At 45.6% G+C, this 20,352-nt stretch overlaps 1 protein-coding gene across 1 annotated transcript in view; it reads right to left on the bottom strand.

Moving 5' to 3' along the window:
• ELL3 (elongation factor for RNA polymerase II 3) overlaps positions 1-20,352 on the bottom strand; it is a 285,177-nt gene that overhangs the window by 212,222 nt on the left and 52,603 nt on the right. Inside the window, exon 2 of the mRNA XM_063925873.1 lies at positions 6,727-6,780. Coding sequence (XP_063781943.1) covers positions 6,727-6,780 — 54 coding nt within the window. The remainder of the gene's footprint in view (positions 1-6,726; positions 6,781-20,352) is intronic.

Genomic DNA, 20,352 nt, shown 5'->3' with positions numbered 1-20,352 from the left:
AGGAGTAGATTCAGAGAGGAGGGCCCCGTGTGCAGCCTCTGAGTGGGCCCCCTCCTCTCTCTGCAGCACAGCTGCGAGTAGACTCAGGCCCTATATAGAATAGGTGCAGGGTGTGAAGTGCGAGTCCCTCTGGACACCCCGCTCCCATTATAGATACGTAATTGCCCACCAGTATGATTGCCAAATGTCTCTAATTTCCAGGAACATTTTCAAATTGTAGAGATTTTCCCCTGAAAAAGTCCCTGATTTTTCTGACTGAAAAATGAAACAAAAACATTGCTATTATTCTGCATGTTAGATGCAATATTGTCGTGTTCTCCAGGCTTCAGAAGTTACATGATTGAAAGGAATATTCAGAATGTAAAAAAAATAATAATAATAATAATTAATTAAACTTGGAATGACGATGAATGTACCTCTCCAAGGTCTGCTGGGACAATACTGCATATTACCTGTGTGGAATCACTGCCTCAGCTGTAAAGTGTCCCTTCAAAGTATGTAAACATTTTGGGAAGTATGCTACAGTGAGAAGTGTCTGAACGGCAGTGATTCATTTACTCACACTTGGCAACTAATGCAGTGGGAGAAGACTAAAGCTGGATACACACCTATACAATCAAGCATTTCATTTGAGCGTATGATCAAACCTATCACGATCTAATGTCCCCAAACTACAGCCGTTATGCACGTTCACACCTATACAATATACAATTTTACTTGTGACGTTCTATCTCCTCCCGTCCATACTGTCTCTAGAAAATGATTGTACCACCGTACACACACTCCCAATTCTGGCTACAGTCACATCAGATGTAAACAGAATTACCATAATGGGCCGGATTAGGGCGTGATTGCAGAACCTAAACAAAGAGACAAATCATATCACGTAGTGCTGTGGGGAAAACATGTTCGTTCGTTTAATTTCGCAGCAATGCATCACATGGGAACAGGCTGGGATGTTCACATGTGATGTGTTGTTGGCAAGGGAATCATATGTCATGACATATACCACTAAAGGCGGTATCCTATTACCCAGGGTAAAACATCGGGCGCGAAAAACTGTTGTTTTTCCTGATTTTGCACCGATTTTTTTTTTTTTACAGGCTATTCTGCCCTTTCTCCCAAAAACACACAGGTTCAGTGAAACGCTCGTGCCAGCTTATCGGGGCTAATAGGATAGCCCCCTATATGTTCATGAAAACACAAGGAAAAAATTATGTTTAATATAGCCATAAAGGCTCTATGTATACATAGACTGGGCATATATCCCAACAAATGCAGTCTTCAATTCAGGATCTCACACTCGTTGAATGCGGCCAAAAGGGGTAGTGGCCTTATGGCATATCCCCTGTTTTCATCACTATAGGGGTGTGCCCAACGCTCCCCGAGCAGCCAGGCTCCCTTCCGTGCACTGTTTAAATGCTGAACTATTCAGTATTAACCCGCTGCTCTTCTATTCAGCGATGATGCATGATCCTTGGAGGACTGCACAAGTGTGTACCTGGACCATAATGATCTGCAATAAGATGCTGTCTGACCCAGATATGGCACTAGAAGCACTGTATTATGCTGTTACACTAGTTTCTGCAGACATTACCCATTCTTTTATTTAGTTAGTTATAAGGTAATATTTACTTGGTATTTTTTCATAATGTTTTTTAAGAGGTATTTAACTAGACTTATTGTAATTACCTTCAGTCACTACGTGCTTTACACAGCTGTAGCCTTCATTATCTGCTGCTGTGAGGTCACTTGGGCTAATATAACCTGAAGGCTCCAGGTGTCTAAAGTTTCAGTGCTTTCTAGGGGAAAGAGTTCTGAGAACTCTATAGAGTTTGTCAGGCTTGGTACATATTAACCAAACCCACGCGGCTTGTACTAAACGGAAACACTGATAATTGCAGATGGAGGCAACGGTCCATGAAATGTATGAATGTTACACTTCCTTTTTTGTTATATTCACTAATGCATTTTTTAAATTGTTCAAAGTTTGAATTTTTTAACTTGCATTTAGCAGCGATGAATTCCACCCTAACACTTTATATGCATATGGTAATGCAATGTTTGATGTAAATAAAAGAGCCACTTCATTTGCTTGTAGTAATATAACTTACTCATGTATAAAGCTGTCCAATGGCCTGTGCATCGCTGAGCTAAATAACACACAATGCAGAGCTCCAAACCACCCTTGGCTTTACAAGGTCCTGTTAGACCGCTGCTGCTCAGCAGTACTCTCCTCACTTCTGTATCTTCAGGGCCATTTTAACAGCATTGTAGGCCCTGGGCAAAACAATGCACTGTAGCCTCTACACACCCATTCATGGGGACTAATTACAAGAATCATAACATGGCCCTCCTGCAGTCCCACGCCATCTCTCTACATGCTTCCATACAGTAAATCAGCACTCTGGTGATTGTGTGACCACCACCTACCACTACTTGGAGACCACTTTAATTGTGGAGCCCTGGGCAGCTGCCCAGTTTGCCTATATGTTAAGATGGCCCTGTGTATCTTGACTGCCTTTTGCTCAGCGACCGGAACAATAGTTATGAATAGTTATGTTTTGCATCAATCACATGATTGCATAGCTGATGGTAGATGCAGACTTCTGTGCAGGTTACCTACCTATCATTGATTACTATTATTAAGGTTTAAATGGCAGGGAGGAAGTAGCCTGCATTCCGGTGCTAGTTTCTGCTCCAGTAATGTTTCCCTGCACTAGTATGCATTTGTATTCATGGGTGTGGCTATCGTGGGTGCAGGGAGTGCTATTGTTATAGGGCCAAGAGGCTATGAGGGCCTCGGACCCCTATCGTATGTGTCTATCAAGTTCCCAAATTGCCTGATAAGCAATTGTGTCCAGACCGTTGTAATGCCCATCAGCTCTCATATAGGTGGCAGTCTCTGTCTCTCCCTCTCACTATAGTTCCACATTGGTATGATCTAAAGGTCTAATTCAGTAAGGATTGCAAATTCTGCTATTTAGCAGATTTAGCAATCCTTTTGCTAGAATGCTGACCGCCGCCTCCCCCCATGATGAAGCAGAAATTGCGATCGCATCGTGATTTCTGCTTCAACGCAGGAATTAGGGATGCCTCCTGCTGGCGCAGCTTCCTGATCGCAGCGGCTGCGTGTGATGTCACGCAGCCGCCACAATCACGTCCCCGTTTGGCCAGCTCCGCCCCCGAAATGCTAAGTCTCTGTCCTGGAAACAGAGCGTTGCCCAACACCGCCCCGCGGCTGCCTCTGCCTGATTGACAGGCAGAGGCGATCACATTTTCTGCGGCCCCCCGCAGAAATGGCGCTGCGCATACGTCTGCGTGGCGATCGCAATAATTACGGTTGGATCACGATTTGCGATCCAACCTAAATTAGCCCCTATATCCCGCACTCCCATTTCACCATCACAGAGTTAGATGAACTGATCAGTGAGCCCTCCACTGTCGGAGAGTACAATTACCTCTAATTATAGCCTTTGTGAAGTGAAATGAGGTGGGTTTGAGCTCTGATATTAGGACTGTCCCTGAAATTAAGAGGATATCCACTAAATAGTGGTAGTTATTGCATTAGGAAGTATCCACCTCAGGAAGGAGCTGGTTTGTCACCACCTCCTCATCCACTATATATTTACACTCACTGTAAACTGCAATCTTCTCAGCCCTGGAGTCCCTGAAGACGTGGGGCTGCTGTGTAAGCTTATAAAGCTGCAAATAGGGATGGAGCACTTGAAGCATTGCCACTAACAAATAAAATAAGATGAGATGAGAGATCAATGGTATATAGGGGACGATGGAGTCTATGTACTAAGATTTGGGGGTCTATTCATGAAGCAGTGAAAAGTGTGGAGAAGTGAGCCAGTGGAGAAGTTGCCCATGGCAACCAATCAGCATTGAAGTAACATTTATAATTTGAATACTATAAAATTGTACGGGGCAGCTGATTGGTTGCCATGGGCAACTTCTCCACAGGCTCACTTCTCCACATTTTTCACTGCTTCATGAATAGACTCCTTGGAGAGAGATAAATTACTAGCCAACAGCTCCTAACTGTAATTTTTTCACACCCAGCCTGTAACATGGAGCTGACTGCCTGGTACTTTATCTCTCTCCACTTTGGGATCTATTCATGAAGCAATGAAAAGGGTAGAGATGTGAGCCAGTGGGGATGTTGCCCATGGCAACCAATCAGCATTGAATTAACATTTATAATTTGCATACTATACAATTGTACGGAGCAGTTGATTGGTTGCCATGTGCAACTTCTCCACAGACTCACTTCTCCACACTTTTCACTGCTTCATGAATAGACCCCAAAGCCTCTTACTAGACTTCCATGTACAGTAAGTCTGGCTACTGGACTGACATTCAATTTTCAGTGGTGTTATAACGGTACGAGCAGGTGTGTGTAGTGAAGGTTACACTCGTAAGGGTGTGTGTAGTCAGTGGTGCAAGTAGAAAAAAAATCTTAGTGGTACTGTGTGCACGCGTCGAAGGCCAGATACACATATGCCCCCACAGTGCCAGATATGCCCCAACTGTGCTAGATACACATATGCCCCCACAGTGCCAGGTACACGTATGCCCCACAGTGCCAGGTACATGTATGCCCCACAGTGCCAGGTACACGTATGCCCCACAGTGCCAGGTACACATATACCCCCAATGCCAGGTACACATATGCTCACATTGCCAGGTACACATATGCCCACATTGCCAGGTACACATATGCACAGTGCCAGGTACAGGTACACCCTCCCCCAGTGCTGCTCACCGCTGCCGCTGGCTGCTGTATGTTTGAGGGGAGGAGAGCGCAGCGCACGCCTCTCCTGCCCCTTAGTCCGGTCTCCGGGGCGTGTATCTCCAATAAGGCACTGGTTTGTGAGCCAATCAAAGCTTGCGGTCCGTCAGCCAATCAGGAGCCGCAGCTGCCGGTCCACAAGCTCATTAGAGATACACACTGCCGCCGGAGACCGGACTGAACACTGAGAGGCAGGAGAGGCGCGCGCTGTGCTCTCCTCCCCTCACATACAGCAGAGCTCACACACAGACTACAAGCATGGCGGTTGGGCCGGAGGTACTGCGTACCGGCTTGCAAATTCTTACCAATACGCAGTACCGCCCCATAACATCATACTTGCAGCACTGTGTGTAGTGGATGTTATAATGCACTAAGGCACTGTAATGTGTCATAACATGAACTGTAGGGCACTGTAATGTTACATATAATTAGATAGGACACTACAGATTAGCACAATATTAACTGAAGGCACTTTAGTGTGGCGTAATATGAATTAGGGGCACTATAGTGTGGCATAATGTGAACTTGGGGCATGATAATGTGGCATAATATGAACAGGGGGCACTGCAATTTAGCATAATACAAACTGGGGACACTAATGTTGTATAGTATATTGTACAGAATGAGCAGTTTGGCATGTGAACTGGTGGCACTACAATGTGGCATACTATGAACTGGGGGCACGTCAATCTAGTATAACATGTACTGGGGACGCTGTGGCATAATGTGAATTTGGGGCACTGAGGCATAATGGACCTGATTCAGGTCCTGATGCAAATGGATGATAATTTGTGCATGTGGCGGACACGTGCTGAGCATGTGCAGTACAGATCCTGCTTCCTTGCGTGCACTATGGCTGCAGACGTCGAGTGATCGACAGTCTGCAGCCCATTGGGGGCATTGAGGGGATGGCGATTTTCGGAGAGTTCCAAGGTCAGGATCTCCATCTTCTGAAAGATAGTTCCTGGCCTCTTGGTATGAGCTGCGGTGGCCGGCTTACCAGATGCAGCACTGGTGGTCTGTGCACGTGTGCTGTGATGTTACTGTGACCCCTGGACACCGCAGCCTGATTGACATGCTGCAGGTGTTTGGGACAGGATGCAGGGAGCGCTCCTCAAAAAAGAGGTGCATCATCTCTGTTTTGGGGATATGCTGAAGCCACTGGATGGCCCTGGTAGGGTAGTTTTTGCCGGGCATCCTGAGTAAGCTGAGGACTTCCCTGAACAGCCAAAGCATTGTTAGGTTGGACAAATGTGTCCCACTGACTACCATATTTAAGAAACCAGGAGATTGGGGAGAAAATATTGATATTGCTGTTTGTTTTTGTTGTTTTGCACTTTAGCCATAGCTGTCTATAATATTCTAGGACCCAAAAAGAAGTGGTTCCTACTAGACCAGAGATAGCAGAGAAGCAGTTTGTGGGAACACATGTTGAATACTCACCTATCTATCTTGCACATATTTACTTTAGATGACAACTAGATTAATTTATTAGTATACTGAATATATGATAGGGTAACAAGAAATACCGTTGCAAACAAAACAAAACACTGAATCCACCACTAACTCTTCTACCTTTATAGCTTTCTCCATATTCATACAAATCCTGTATTCCCTGTGCTGCCTGCTCTGTAGTTCCTCCAGTGAACAGTCACAGTATATTATTACCTGCCTCTGCCTAGTCCTCATACACCAGCTCTGAGGCAGAAGCATTATAGCTGTTGTGAGTGGATTAGAGGAGAACAGCAGTAACAGTGATCTCCATTCTGGAAGAGATCCAAAGTTCTAGATTGTCAACTCCTCTACATCTGTTTTATGATTTAAGTATTCTCGTTTTATGTTATTATTGTTCCTGCACAGTACAGGCAGCCAAAGTGTCAGCACTCACACATTCATGTAAATCAGATGAATTGACAAAGGTTACTCACCCCTTGGTTTCCTTGAAAGGTGATCACAGGCGGTGGGAACGAGGCTCCGGAAACCTTTATGAAAGAAAAGACAGAAACAACTGAACATAACTGTCACCATGCTGCCAATCTAACTGTAAATTGTAGTAAAACACAGATGTATTCCATAAAGACTGATACAGACCCAACAAGACAACATGCTTAGACAATGATATTGCATAAACTCACCTAGAACAGTCATTTATCTACACAAGCCATGTTATGATGTATTCTGTATTCTGACACAATGGGTGGTATTCAATTCTTTTCACCCCCTTCCACACCCGTTCTGTTTCTGCTGATGGGCTTGGTGTAATCATTTCAGCTCACTACTGGGGTAGCAAGGACGCCCAACCCTTTACGAAGCTAAACCTGATTACTATGGGTGTGGTATGCAAGATAACGGGGATCACCTTAGAAAAGAGATTGGGCGTGATATATCATTTGAATACCGCCCAATAAATTCTGATTTTGCAAGGTACATTGTAAATTTCAGGAAATTAAAAAGAATCCATTCTCAGGAGTACACTTAATGTTTAAATAAGAATTTACTTACCGATAATTCTATTTCTCGGAGTCCGTAGTGGATGCTGGGGTTCCTGAAAGGACCATGGGGAATAGCGGCTCCGCAGGAGACAGGGCACAAAAAGTAAAGCTTTAGGATCAGGTGGTGTGCACTGGCTCCTCCCCCTATGACCCTCCTCCAAGCCTCAGTTAGGATACTGTGCCCGGACGAGCGTACACAATAAGGAAGGATTTTGAATCCCAGGTAAGACTCATACCAGCCACACCAATCACACTGTACAACCTGTGATCTGAACCCAGTTAACAGTATGATAACAGCGGAGCCTCTGAAAAGATGGCTCACGACAATAATAACCCGATTTTTGTAACTATGTACAAGTATTGCAGATAATCCGCACTTGGGATGGGCGCCCAGCATCCACTACGGACTCCGAGAAATAGAATTATCGGTAAGTAAATTCTTATTTTCTCTATCGTCCTAGTGGATGCTGGGGTTCCTGAAAGGACCATGGGGATAATACCAAAGCTCCCAAACGGGCGGGAGAGTGCGGATGACTCTGCAGCACCGAATGAGAGAACTCCAGGTCCTCCTTAGCCAGGGTATCAAATTTGTAGGATTTTACCAACGTGTTTGCCCCTGACTAAATAGCCGCTCGGCAAAGTTGTAAAGCCGAGACCCCTCGGGCAGCCGCCCAAGATAAGCCCACCTTCCTTGTGGAATGGGCATTTACATATATTGGCTGTGGCAGGCCTGCCACAGAATGTGCAAGCTGAATTGTATTACACATCCAACTAGCAATAGTCTGCTTAGAAGCAAGAGCACCCAGTTTGTTGGGTGCATACAGGATAACAGCAAGTCAGTTTTCCTGACTCCAGCCGTCCTGGAACCTATATTTACAGGGCCCTGACAACATCTAGCAACCTGGAGTCCTCCAAGTCCCTAGTAGGCGCAAGGCACCAAAATAAGCTGGTTCAGGTGAAACACTGACACCACCTTAGGGAGAGAACTGGGGACGAGTCCGCAGCTCTGCCCTGTCCAAATGGACAACCAGATATGGGCTTTTTTGAGAAAAAAACCACCAATTTGACACTCGCCTGGTCCAGGCCAGGGCCAAGAGCATGGTCACTTTTTATGTGAGATGCTTCAATCCACAGATTTGACTGGTTTTAAACCAATGTGATTTGAGGAATCCCAGAACTACGTTGAGATCCCACAGTGCCACTGGAGGCACAAAAGGGGGTTGTATATGCAATACTCCCTTGACAAACTTCTGGACTTCAGGAACTGAAGCCACTTCTTTCTGGAAGAAAATCGACAGGGCCGAAATTTGAACCTTAATGGACCCCAATTTGAGGCCCATAGACACTCCTGTTTGCAGGAAATGCAGGAATCGACCGAGTTGAAATTTCTTCGTGGGGCCTTTCTGGCCTCACACCACGCAACATATTTTTGCCACATGTGGTGATAATGTTGTGCGGTCACCTCCTTTCTGGCTTTGACCAGGGTAGGAATGACCTCTTCCGGAATGCCTTTTTCCCTTAGGATCCGGCGTTCCACCGCCATGCCGTCAAACGCAGCTGCGGTAAGTCTTGGAACAGACATGGTACTTGCTGAAACAAGTCCCTTCTTAGCGGCAGAGGCCATAAGTCCTCTGTGAGCATCTCTTGAAGTTCCGGGTACCAAGTCCTTCTTGGCCAATCCGGAGCCATGAGTATAGTTCTTACTCCTCTACGTCTTATAAGTCTCAGTACCTTAGGTATGAGAAGCAGAGGATGGAACACATACACCGACTGGTACATCCATGGTGTTACCAGAACGTCCACAGCTATTGCCTGAGGGTCTCTTAACCTGGCGCAATACCTGTCCCGTTTTTTGTTCAGACGGGACGCCATCATGTCCACCTTTGGTATTTCCCAACGGTTTACAATCATGTGGAAAACTTCCCGATGAAGTTTCCACTCTGCCGGGTGGAGGTCGTGCCTGCTGAGGAAGTCTGCTTCCCAGTTTCCATTCCCGGAATGAAACACTGCTGACAGTGCTATCACATGATTTTCCGCCCAGCGAAAAGTCCTTGCAGTTTTTGCCATTGCCCTCCTGCTTCTTGTGTCGCCCTGTCTATTTACGTGGGCGACTGCCGTGATGTTTTTCCCACTGGATCAATACCGGCTGACCTTGAAGCAGAGGTCTTGCTAAGCTTAGAGTATTATAAATTTACCCTTAGCTCCAGTATATTTATGTGGAGAAAAGTCTCCAGACTTGATCACACTCCCTGGAAATTTTTTCCTTGTGTGACTGCTCCCCAGCCTCTCGGGCTGGCCTCCGTGGTCACCAGCATCCAATCCTGAATGCCGAATCTGCGGCCCTCTAGAAGATGAGCACTCTGTAACCACCACAGGAGAGACACCCTTGTCCTTGGATATAGGGTTATCCGCTGATGCATCTGAAGATGCGATCCGGACCATTTGTCCAGCAGATCCCACTGAAAAATTCTTGCGTGAAATCTGCCGAATGGAATTGCTTCGTAGGAAGTCACCATCTTTACCAGGACCCTTGTGCAATGATGCACTGATTTTAGGAGGTTCCTGACTAGCTCGGATAACTCCCTGGCTTTCTCTTCCGGGAGAAACACCTTTTTCTGGACTGTGTCCAGAATCATCCCTAGGCACAGCAGACTTGTCGTCGGGATCAGCTGCGATTTTGGAGTATTTAGAATCCACCCGTGCTGTTGTAGCAGTATCCGAGATAGTGCTACTCCGACCTCCAACTGTTCCCTGGACTTTGCCCTTATCAGGAGATCGTCCAAGTAAGGGATAATTAAGACGCCTTTTCTTCGAAGAAGAATCATCATTTCGGCCATTACCTTGGTAAAGACCCGGGGTGCCGTGGACAATCCAAACGGCAGCGTCTGAAACTGATAGTGACAGTTCTGTACCACGAACCTGAGGTACCCTTAGTGAGAAGGGCAAATTTTGGACATGGAGGTAAGCATCCCTGATGTCTCGGGACACTATATAGTCCCCTTCTTCCTGGTTCGTTATCACTGCTCTGAGTGACTCCATCTTGATTTGAACCTTTGTAAGTGTTCAAATTTTTTTAGATTTAGAATAGGTCTCACCTAGCCTTCTGGCTTCAGTACCACAATATAATGTGGAATAATACCCCTTTTCTTGTTGTAGGAGGGGTAATTTGATTATCACCTGCTGGGAATACAGCTTGTGAATTGTTTCCCATACTGCCTCCTTGTCGGAGGGAGACCTTGGTAAACCAGACTTCAGGAGCCTGCGAAGGGGAAACGTCTCGACATTCCAATCTGTACCCCTGGGATACTACATGTAGGATCCAGGGGTCCTGTACGGTCCCAGCGTCATGCTGAGAGCTTGGCAGAAGCGGTGGAACGCTTCTGTTCCTGGGAATGGGCTGCCTGCTGCAGTCTTCTTCCCTTTCCTCTATCCCTGGGCAGATATGACTCTTATAGGGACGAAAGGACTGAGGCTGAAAAGACGGTGTCTTTTTCTGCAGAGATGTGACTTAGGGTAAAAACGGTGGATTTTCCAGCAGTTGCCATGGCCACCAGGTCCGATGGACCGACCCCAAATAACTCCTCTTCCTTTATACGGCAATACACCTTTGTGCCGTTTGGAATCTGCATCACCTGACCACTGTCGTGTCCATAAACATCTTCTGGCAGATATGGACATCGCACTTACTCTTGATGCCAGAGTGCAAATATCCCTCTGTGCATCTCGCATATATAGAAAATGCATCCTTTAAATGCTCTATAGTCAATAAAATACTGTCCCTGTCAAGGGTATCAATATTTTTAGTCAGGGAATCCGACCAAGCCACCCCAGCTCTGCACATCCAGGCTGAGGCGATCGCTGGTCGCAGTATAACACCAGTATGTGTGTATATACTTTTTATGATATTTTCCAGCCTCCTGTCAGCTGGCTCCTTGAGGACGGCCCTATCTATAGACGGTACCGCCACTTGTTTTGATAAGCGTGTGAGCGCCTTATCCACCCTAAGGGGTGTTTCCCAACGCGCCCTAACTTCTGGCGGGAAAGGGTATACCGCCCATAATTTTCTATCGGGGGGAACCCACGCATCATCACACACTTCATTTAATTTATCTGATTCAGGAAAAACTACGGTAGTTTTTTCACATCCCACATAATACCCTCTTTTGTGGTACTTGTAGTATCAGAAATATGTAACACCTCCTTCATTGCCCTTAACGTGTGGCCCTAATAAGGAATACGTTTGTTTATTCACCGTCGACACTGGATTCAGTGTCCGTGTCTGTGTCTGTGTCGACCGACTAAAGTAAACGGGCGTTTTAAAACCCCTGACGGTGTTTCTGAGACGTCTGGACCGGTACTAATTGTTTGTCGGCCGTCTCATGTCGTCAACCGACCTTGCAGCGTGTTGACATTATCACGTAATTCCCTAAATAAGCCATCCATTCCGGTGTCGACTCCCTAGAGAGTGACATCACCATTACAGGCAATTGCTCCGCCTCCTCACCAACATCGTCCTCATACATGTCGACACACACGTACCGACACACAGCACACACACAGGGAATGCTCTGATAGAGGACAGGACCCACTAGCCCTTTGGAGAGACAGAGGGAGAGTTTGCCAGCACACACCAAAAACGCTATAATTATATAGGGACAACCTTATATAAGTGTTTTCCCTTATAGCATCTTTTATATATTTCTAACGCCAAATTAGTGCCCCCCCTCTCTGTTTTAACCCTGTTTCTGTAGTGCAGTGCAGGGGAGAGCCTGGGAGCCTTCCCTCCAGCCTTTCTGTGAGGGAAAATGGCGCTGTGTGCTGAGGAGATAGGCCCCGCCCCTTTTTCGGCAGGCTCGTCTCCCGCTCTTTAATGGATTCTGGCAGGGGTTAAATATCTCCATATAGCCCCCGGAGGCTATATGTGAGGTATTTTTAGCCAAAAAAGGTTTTCATTTGCCTCCCAGGGCGCCCCCCTCCCAGCGCCCTGCACCCTCAGTGACTGCCGTGTGAAGTGTGCTGAGAGGAAATGGCGCACAGCTGCAGTGCTGTGCGCTACCTTAAGAAGACTGAGGAGTCTTCTGCCGCCGATTCTGGACCTCTTCTCGTTTCAGCATCTGCAAGGGGGCCGGCGGCGAGGCTCCGGTGACCATCCAGGCTGTACCTGTGATCGTCCCTCTGGAGCTAATGTCCAGTAGCCAAAGAAGCCAATCCATCCTGCACGCAGGTGAGTTCACTTCTTCTCCCCTAAGTCCCTCGTTGCAGTGATCCTGTTGCCAGCAGGACTCACTGTAAAATAAAAAACCTAAGCTAAACTTTTCTAAGCAGCTCTTTAGGAGAGCCACCTAGATTGCACCCTTCTCGGCCGGGCACAAAAATCTAACTGAGGCTTGGAGGAGGGTCATAGGGGGAGGAGCCAGTGCACACCACCTGATCCTAAAGCTTTACTTTTTGTGCCCTGTCTCCTGCGGAGCCGCTATTCCCCATGGTCCTTTCAGGAACCCCAGCATCCACTAGGACGATAGAGAAAACTATTAATAGTATGTAAATTCTTTTTTTGTCAGAGGATTAGTTACAATGTGATCTGTGTCTTCTTATCTCAGCTGCTAGTGTGTGAGCTGTGGACTGTTTTATCAGTTATCTTTAGTTAAACACACAAAAAGGACAATATAACAAAGAGTTCAGTTGTGTATCACAACAAGTGCAAGGTGTGCAGTGCACACGGGCCCCTGTGTCCAGGGGGCCCCATAATGCACACCCTGCACCAATTTTTCCAATATTCTCCTCTTCTGAGTTCCCTGTCAGTGGTGGCACTTCTCCACAAATCACTGAGAAAATGGCGTGGCGGACATTTTCCCAGAGTTTTGCGCATGCGCAGTAAGGAAAGTTCTGGGAAAATGGCCGCCTCGCCATTCCCCCAAAGAACTACACATGCATAATAGAGTCTATGCCCTCTAGCGCACCCCAGCTGCCAGCTAGGAGAAGGGGACACAGATGGAGAAGGATACACACAGGCCCCCTCCTCTGTTAATATGCCGCGGCAAGAGATGATTATTAAAGTCAGAATAAACACAAGATCAAATTGCAATTGGAATTTATTGCATAGTCATCACATTTATTATGTATATTGTGCTGACTGAGAAGAAATATGTAAGTACCAATAATTGCAAAATTTCCCATGATATATTGCTACTAATGTAATACAGAAATATCTTGCATAACGATTAATGCATAGATACGCCCATATGTGGAGCTAGACACGCTTCTGATGACTAGGGCTGTCTTAACAGCAGTGTAGGCCCTTTGGCAAAAGCAATGCACTGGGGCCCCTACCAACCCTGCAGCGGTAAGGGTGGGAGGTGCTATCAGCAGCAGCTTTGATGTTCCGCGGGCGGTAGGGGGTGTTCTATCTTCCGCTCAGCATGTAGGACCTGGAGCAGTAATTTCTGCTAATTACTCCTTTACTGCCAGAAAAGTGATTTGAAACCGCACAAGACCTCTGCGGACTCTACAACCACCAGACGCACCCATTGCAGCCGTACTAGGACTACCTCATGCAGATTGAGTATACTTTGCATTGGCATAGTGCACAATTCTGATAGCAATCCATATTTGTGTGCCGGATTACTACCAGTACAACATTATATGCAGCGCACAGGTTATTGTTCAGCACACCATTTGTGTTAATCTCACACAGCCTTTCTTCCTGCACCTGTACTTTTTTTCCTGTAGGCCTCCCACTCTCTCATTCCAGCAGCCGGGCTACTCTGCAATGCTCAATAGTAACAGAGAGTTCTGAGCAGCATTATTGGGACAGCAGAAGTGGGTACATCTACTTTTCTTGCTCCTTACCGGGGCAAAGGGAGCAGTTCTCTCTCATCCTAATATTCGATGCATTAAGCAGATATTGGACAGCCGAAGAACAGCTCCTTTTAATACCCCGGTAAAATTATTTACCTTTTTTAAATGATACCACACCAATTATGAGATTACATACTTTGTTCATATTCTCTGGTGGCCACTTAGGATCTGAGGCATGATTACATGTGATAATTGGTTGGCCATCATACTCTGATACAGATTTATAAACGTTGGGAGAGAGTAATGACTATAAAAAGGTTATCAGTCATATGAATTGATTGAATAGATTTGCATGGTGCACAAAGGCAAATATATCTCTAACAAGTGCATTATAGCCAATTTCAATTTTATGAAGCTGTATTATGTGGGGGGAGTGTTCTATAAAAATGTGAAGGGGGCTCACAGTTCAATGTATCTTTAAACAATGTGGTCCGGTACAACTGATGTATAAGGAACAAGATACTCACTGAGTAACATATTGTGCACGTTAGTGCATGCAGGAGAGATACTCTCCAGGTTTTCACAACCGATAAATCTCTCTAAAAAGGCTGGTCTCCACTTGTTTTCTCCTATCATGAGTTAGAGAGTTTGCCACGTTATGATTGGAGAACCATCTAATAAACTAATGCTGCATTCAGATCGCAAATGCCGGATCCTACCCGGTAAGAGAAACTTGTACTTACCGGGTGGGATCCGGCATTTGCGCTCCGTTGCTGGCTTTCCGACCCGGCAATATACCGGGTCGATTGCCATAGCAGCAGAAGGCGCAGCAGGGGCGGGGGTGGAGGCGGCGCTGGGAGATGAGCTCATCTCCTGCGCCGCCTCTCCCTATGCTGTGAATGGGAGCCGTGTCGCATCGGAACGGCTCCCATTCACACTGCGCCTGACCCGGTAATCAACCCGGTAATAACCCTTCTTTTTTACCGGGTTGAATTACCGGGTCAGGCGACCCACTAATTCTGAAAAGGAGCTTTCACATCGCACACTGACCCGTTTCGACACGGCAATATGCCGTGTCGATACCGGGTTTTTAGTGCGATGTGAAAGGGGTATAATATATGTGGCTGAGATTTAGAATGTTTATACAGATAGGTTGTATAGTTATGATCTGTTAGGAACTAACGCCATTGTTACATTGTTTTACCTGTTGAACTGTGGAATTACCTGCAAAAGTGCTTCTTATACAATCACATATGGATATCACCAGTATAGCTAGCACACCCCTTTTTTCTCTTTTAACAATTTTGTCTGAAGACACATATAAACCCTAAACAGATATATGAAAGTGTAATATGGTGGTTTCAAACAACTCTGTTTGAAGATACATATAAACCCCACACAGATATCTGAGTCAAATATGGTGGTTGAGAATTAGACACAGGGAAGCCCAATCTCCCCACAACATTTACAAGAGGTAATATACCTCGGGGAGAGATCTATGTATTATTTATTATTATTTTTAAATTGATGTTTGGATTTATATGATATTTTGAATCTGCTGATGCTTTGATGTTCTGATCATTCCATTATATATAAGGGTTGAATATTTATCGCCGAACAACATTTTCGCTATTGCTAGATAGACCAAGTAAATTCCCTGTTGTCTTAGGTGTTTGCTAAAAACAGCAACACTGATCTGCTTCTAGAGATGAGCGGGTTCGGTTTCTTTGAATCCGAACCCGCACGAACTTCACTTTTTTTTTCACGGGTCCGAGCGACTCGGATCTTCCCGCCTTGCTCGGTTAACCCGAGCGCGCCCGAACGTCATCATGACGCTGTCGGATTCTCGCGAGACTCGGATTCTATATAAGGAGCCGCGCGTCGCCGCCATTTTCACTCGTGCATTGAGATTGATAGGGAGAGGACGTGTCTGGCGTCCTCTCCATTAGAATAGAGATAGATAGATTAGATAGAGAGAGATTGTGCAGAGTCGCAGACAGAGTTAGTTTACCACAGTCAGTGACCAGTGCAGTTGCTAGTTAACTTTTATTTAATATAATATATCCGTTCACTTCTCTCTGCTATATCCGTTCTCTGCCTGAAAAAAAAAACGATACACAGCACAGTCAGTCACACAGTGTGACTCAGTCTGTGTGCACTCAGCTCAGCCCAGTGTGCTGCACAGTCATCAATGTATAAATTAAAAGCTTATAATTAATTGTGGGGGAGACTGGGGAGCACTGCAGGTTGTTAGCAGGAGCCAGGAGTACAATTATATTAATTAACAGTGCACACTTTTGCTGCAGGAGTGGTGACCAGTGCCTGACCACCAGTATAGTATTGTTGTATACTACTAATATCTCTTTAAATATCAACCAGTCTATATTAGCAGCAGACACAGTACAGTGCGGTAGTTCACGGCTGTGGCTACCTCTGTGTCGGCACACGGCAGGCAGTCCGTCCGACCAGAATTGTATTATTTATTATTATATACCTACCACCTAACCGTGGTTTTTTTTTCATTCTTTATACCGTCATAGTGTCATCCTAATTGTTACGAGTATACTACTATCTCTTTATCAACCAGTGTACAGTGCGGTAGTTCACGGCTGTGGCTACCTCTGTGTCGGCACACGGCAGGCAGTCCGTCCGACCAGAATTGTATTATTTATTATTATATACCTACCACCTAACCGTGGTTTTTTTTTCATTCTTTATACCGTCATAGTGTCATCCTAATTGTTACGAGTATACTACTATCTCTTTATCAACCAGTGTACAGTGCGGTAGTTCACGGCTGTGGCTACCTCTGTGTCGGCACACGGCAGGCAGTCCGTCCGACCAGAATTGTATTATTTATTATTATATACCTACCACCTAACCGTGGTTTTTTTTTCATTCTTTATACCGTCATAGTGTCATCCTAATTGTTACGAGTATACTACTATCTCTTTATCAACCAGTGTACAGTGCGGTAGTTCACGGCTGTGGCTACCTCTGTGTCGGCACACGGCAGGCAGTCCGTCCGACCAGAATTGTATTATTTATTATTATATACCTACCACCTAACCGTGGTTTTTTTTTCATTCTTTATACCGTCATAGTGTCATCCTAATTGTTACGAGTATACTACTATCTCTTTATCAACCAGTGTACAGTGCGGTAGTTCACGGCTGTGGCTACCTCTGTGTCGGCACACGGCAGGCAGTCCGTCCGACCAGAATTGTATTATTTATTATTATATACCTACCACCTAACCGTGGTTTTTTTTTCATTCTTTATACCGTCATAGTGTCATCCTAATTGTTACGAGTATACTACTATCTCTTTATCAACCAGTGTACAGTGCGGTAGTTCACGGCTGTGGCTACCTCTGTGTCGGCACACGGCAGGCAGTCCGTCCGACCAGAATTGTATTATTTATTATTATATACCTACCACCTAACCGTGGTTTTTTTTTCATTCTTTATACCGTCATAGTGTCATCCTAATTGTTACGAGTATACTACTATCTCTTTATCAACCAGTGTACAGTGCGGTAGTTCACGGCTGTGGCTACCTCTGTGTCGGCACACGGCAGGCAGTCCGTCCGACCAGAATTGTATTATTTATTATTATATACCTACCACCTAACCGTGGTTTTTTTTTCATTCTTTATACCGTCATAGTGTCATCCTAATTGTTACGAGTATACTACTATCTCTTTATCAACCAGTGTACAGTGCGGTAGTTCACGGCTGTGGCTACCTCTGTGTCGGCACACGGCAGGCAGTCCGTCCGACCAGAATTGTATTATTTATTATTATATACCTACCACCTAACCGTGGTTTTTTTTTCATTCTTTATACCGTCATAGTGTCATCCTAATTGTTACGAGTATACTACTATCTCTTTATCAACCAGTGTACAGTGCGGTAGTTCACGGCTGTGGCTACCTCTGTGTCGGCACACGGCAGGCAGTCCGTCCGACCAGAATTGTATTATTTATTATTATATACCTACCACCTAACCGTGGTTTTTTTTTCATTCTTTATACCGTCATAGTGTCATCCTAATTGTTACGAGTATACTACTATCTCTTTATCAACCAGTGTACAGTGCGGTAGTTCACGGCTGTGGCTACCTCTGTGTCGGCACACGGCAGGCAGTCCGTCCGACCAGAATTGTATTATTTATTATTATATACCTACCACCTAACCGTGGTTTTTTTTTCATTCTTTATACCGTCATAGTGTCATCCTAATTGTTACGAGTATACTACTATCTCTTTATCAACCAGTGTACAGTGCGGTAGTTCACGGCTGTGGCTACCTCTGTGTCGGCACACGGCAGGCAGTCCGTCCGACCAGAATTGTATTATTTATTATTATATACCTACCACCTAACCGTGGTTTTTTTTTTCATTCTTTATACCGTCATAGTGTCATCCTAATTGTTACGAGTATACTACTATCTCTTTATCAACCAGTGTACAGTGCGGTTTTTTTATACCGTGGTTTTTTTATACCGTGGTTTTTATACCGTGGTTTTTTTATACCGTGGTTTTTTTATGCCGTGGTTTTTTTATACCGTGGTTTTTTTATACCACCTAACCGTGGCAGTCCGTCCATAATTGTATATATAGTATACTAGTATCCAATCCATCCATCTCCATTGTTTACCTGAGGTGCCTTTTAGTTCTGCCTATAAAATATGGAGAACAAAAAAGTTGAGGTTCCAAAATTAGGGAAAGATCAAGATCCACTTCCACCTCGTGCTGAAGCTGCTGCCACTAGTCATGGCCGAGACGATGAAATGCCAGCAACGTCGTCTGCCAAGGCCGATGCCCAATGTCATAGTACAGAGCATGTCAAATCCAAAACACCAAATATCAGAAAAAAAAAGACTCCAAAACCTAAAATAAAATTGTCGGAGGAGAAGCGTAAACTTGCCAATATGCCATTTACCACACGGAGTGGCAAGGAACGGCTGAGGCCCTGGCCTATGTTCATGGCTAGTGGTTCAGCTTCACATGAGGATGGAAGCACTCAGCCTCTCGCTAGAAAAATGAAACGACTCAAGCTGGCAAAAGCACAGCAAAGAACTGTGCGTTCTTCGAAATCCCAAATCCACAAGGAGAGTCCAATTGTGTCGGTTGCGATGCCTGACCTTCCCAACACTGGATGTGAAGAGCATGCGCCTTCCACCATTTGCACGCCCCCTGCAAGTGCTGGAAGGAGCACCCGCAGTCCAGTTCCTGATAGTGAGATTGAAGATGTCAGTGTTGAAGTCCACCAGGATGCGGAGGATATGGGTGTTGCTGGCGCTGGGGAGGAAATTGACCAGGAGGATTCTGATGGTGAGGTGGTTTGTTTAAGTCAGGCACCCGGGGAGACACCTGTTGTCCGTGGGAGGAATATGGCCGTTGACATGCCAGGAGAAAATACCAAAAAAATCAGCTCTTCGGTGTGGAGGTATTTCACCAGAAATGCGGACAACAGGTGTCAAGCCGTGTGCTCCCTTTGTCAAGCTGTAATAAGTAGGGGTAAGGACGTTAACCACCTCGGAACATCCTCCCTTATACGTCACCTGCAGCGCATTCATAATAAGTCAGTGACAAGTTCAAAAACTTTGGGTGACAGCGGAAGCACTCCACTGACCAGTAAATCCCTTCCTCTTGTAACCAAGCTCACGCAAACCACCCCACCAACTCCCTCAGTGTCAATTTCCTCCTTCCCCAGGAATGCCAATAGTCCTGCAGGCCATGTCACTGGCAATTCTGACGAGTCCTCTCCTGCCTGGGATTCCTCCGATGCATCCTTGCGTGTAACGCCTACTGCTGCTGGCGCTGCTGTTGTTGCTGCTGGGAGTCGATGGTCATCCCAGAGGGGAAGTCGTAAGACCACTTTTACTACTTCCACCAAGCAATTGACTGTCCAACAGTCATTTGCGAGGAAGATTAAATATCACAGCAGTCATCCTACTGCAAAGCGGATAACTGAGGCCTTGACATCCTGGGTGGTGAGAAACGTGGTTCCGGTATCCATCATTACTGCAGAGCCAACTAGAGACTTGTTGGAGGTACTGTGTCCCCGGTACCAAATACCATCTAGGTTCCATTTCTCTAGGGTTGCGATACCGAAAATGTACACAGACCTCAGAAAAAGAGTCACCAGTGTCCTAAAAAATGCAGCTGTACCCAATGTCCACTTAACCACGGACATGTGGACAAGTGGAGCAGGGCAGGGTCAGGACTATATGACTGTGACAGCCCACTGGGTAGAT

The sequence above is a fragment of the Pseudophryne corroboree genome, chromosome 6, assembly GCF_028390025.1.
Source record: "Pseudophryne corroboree isolate aPseCor3 chromosome 6, aPseCor3.hap2, whole genome shotgun sequence".
Classification (NCBI taxonomy): Eukaryota; Metazoa; Chordata; class Amphibia; order Anura; family Myobatrachidae; genus Pseudophryne; species Pseudophryne corroboree.
The sequence above is the reverse complement of the archived record's forward strand: the minus strand, read 5'-3'. Positions and strand labels throughout refer to the sequence as shown.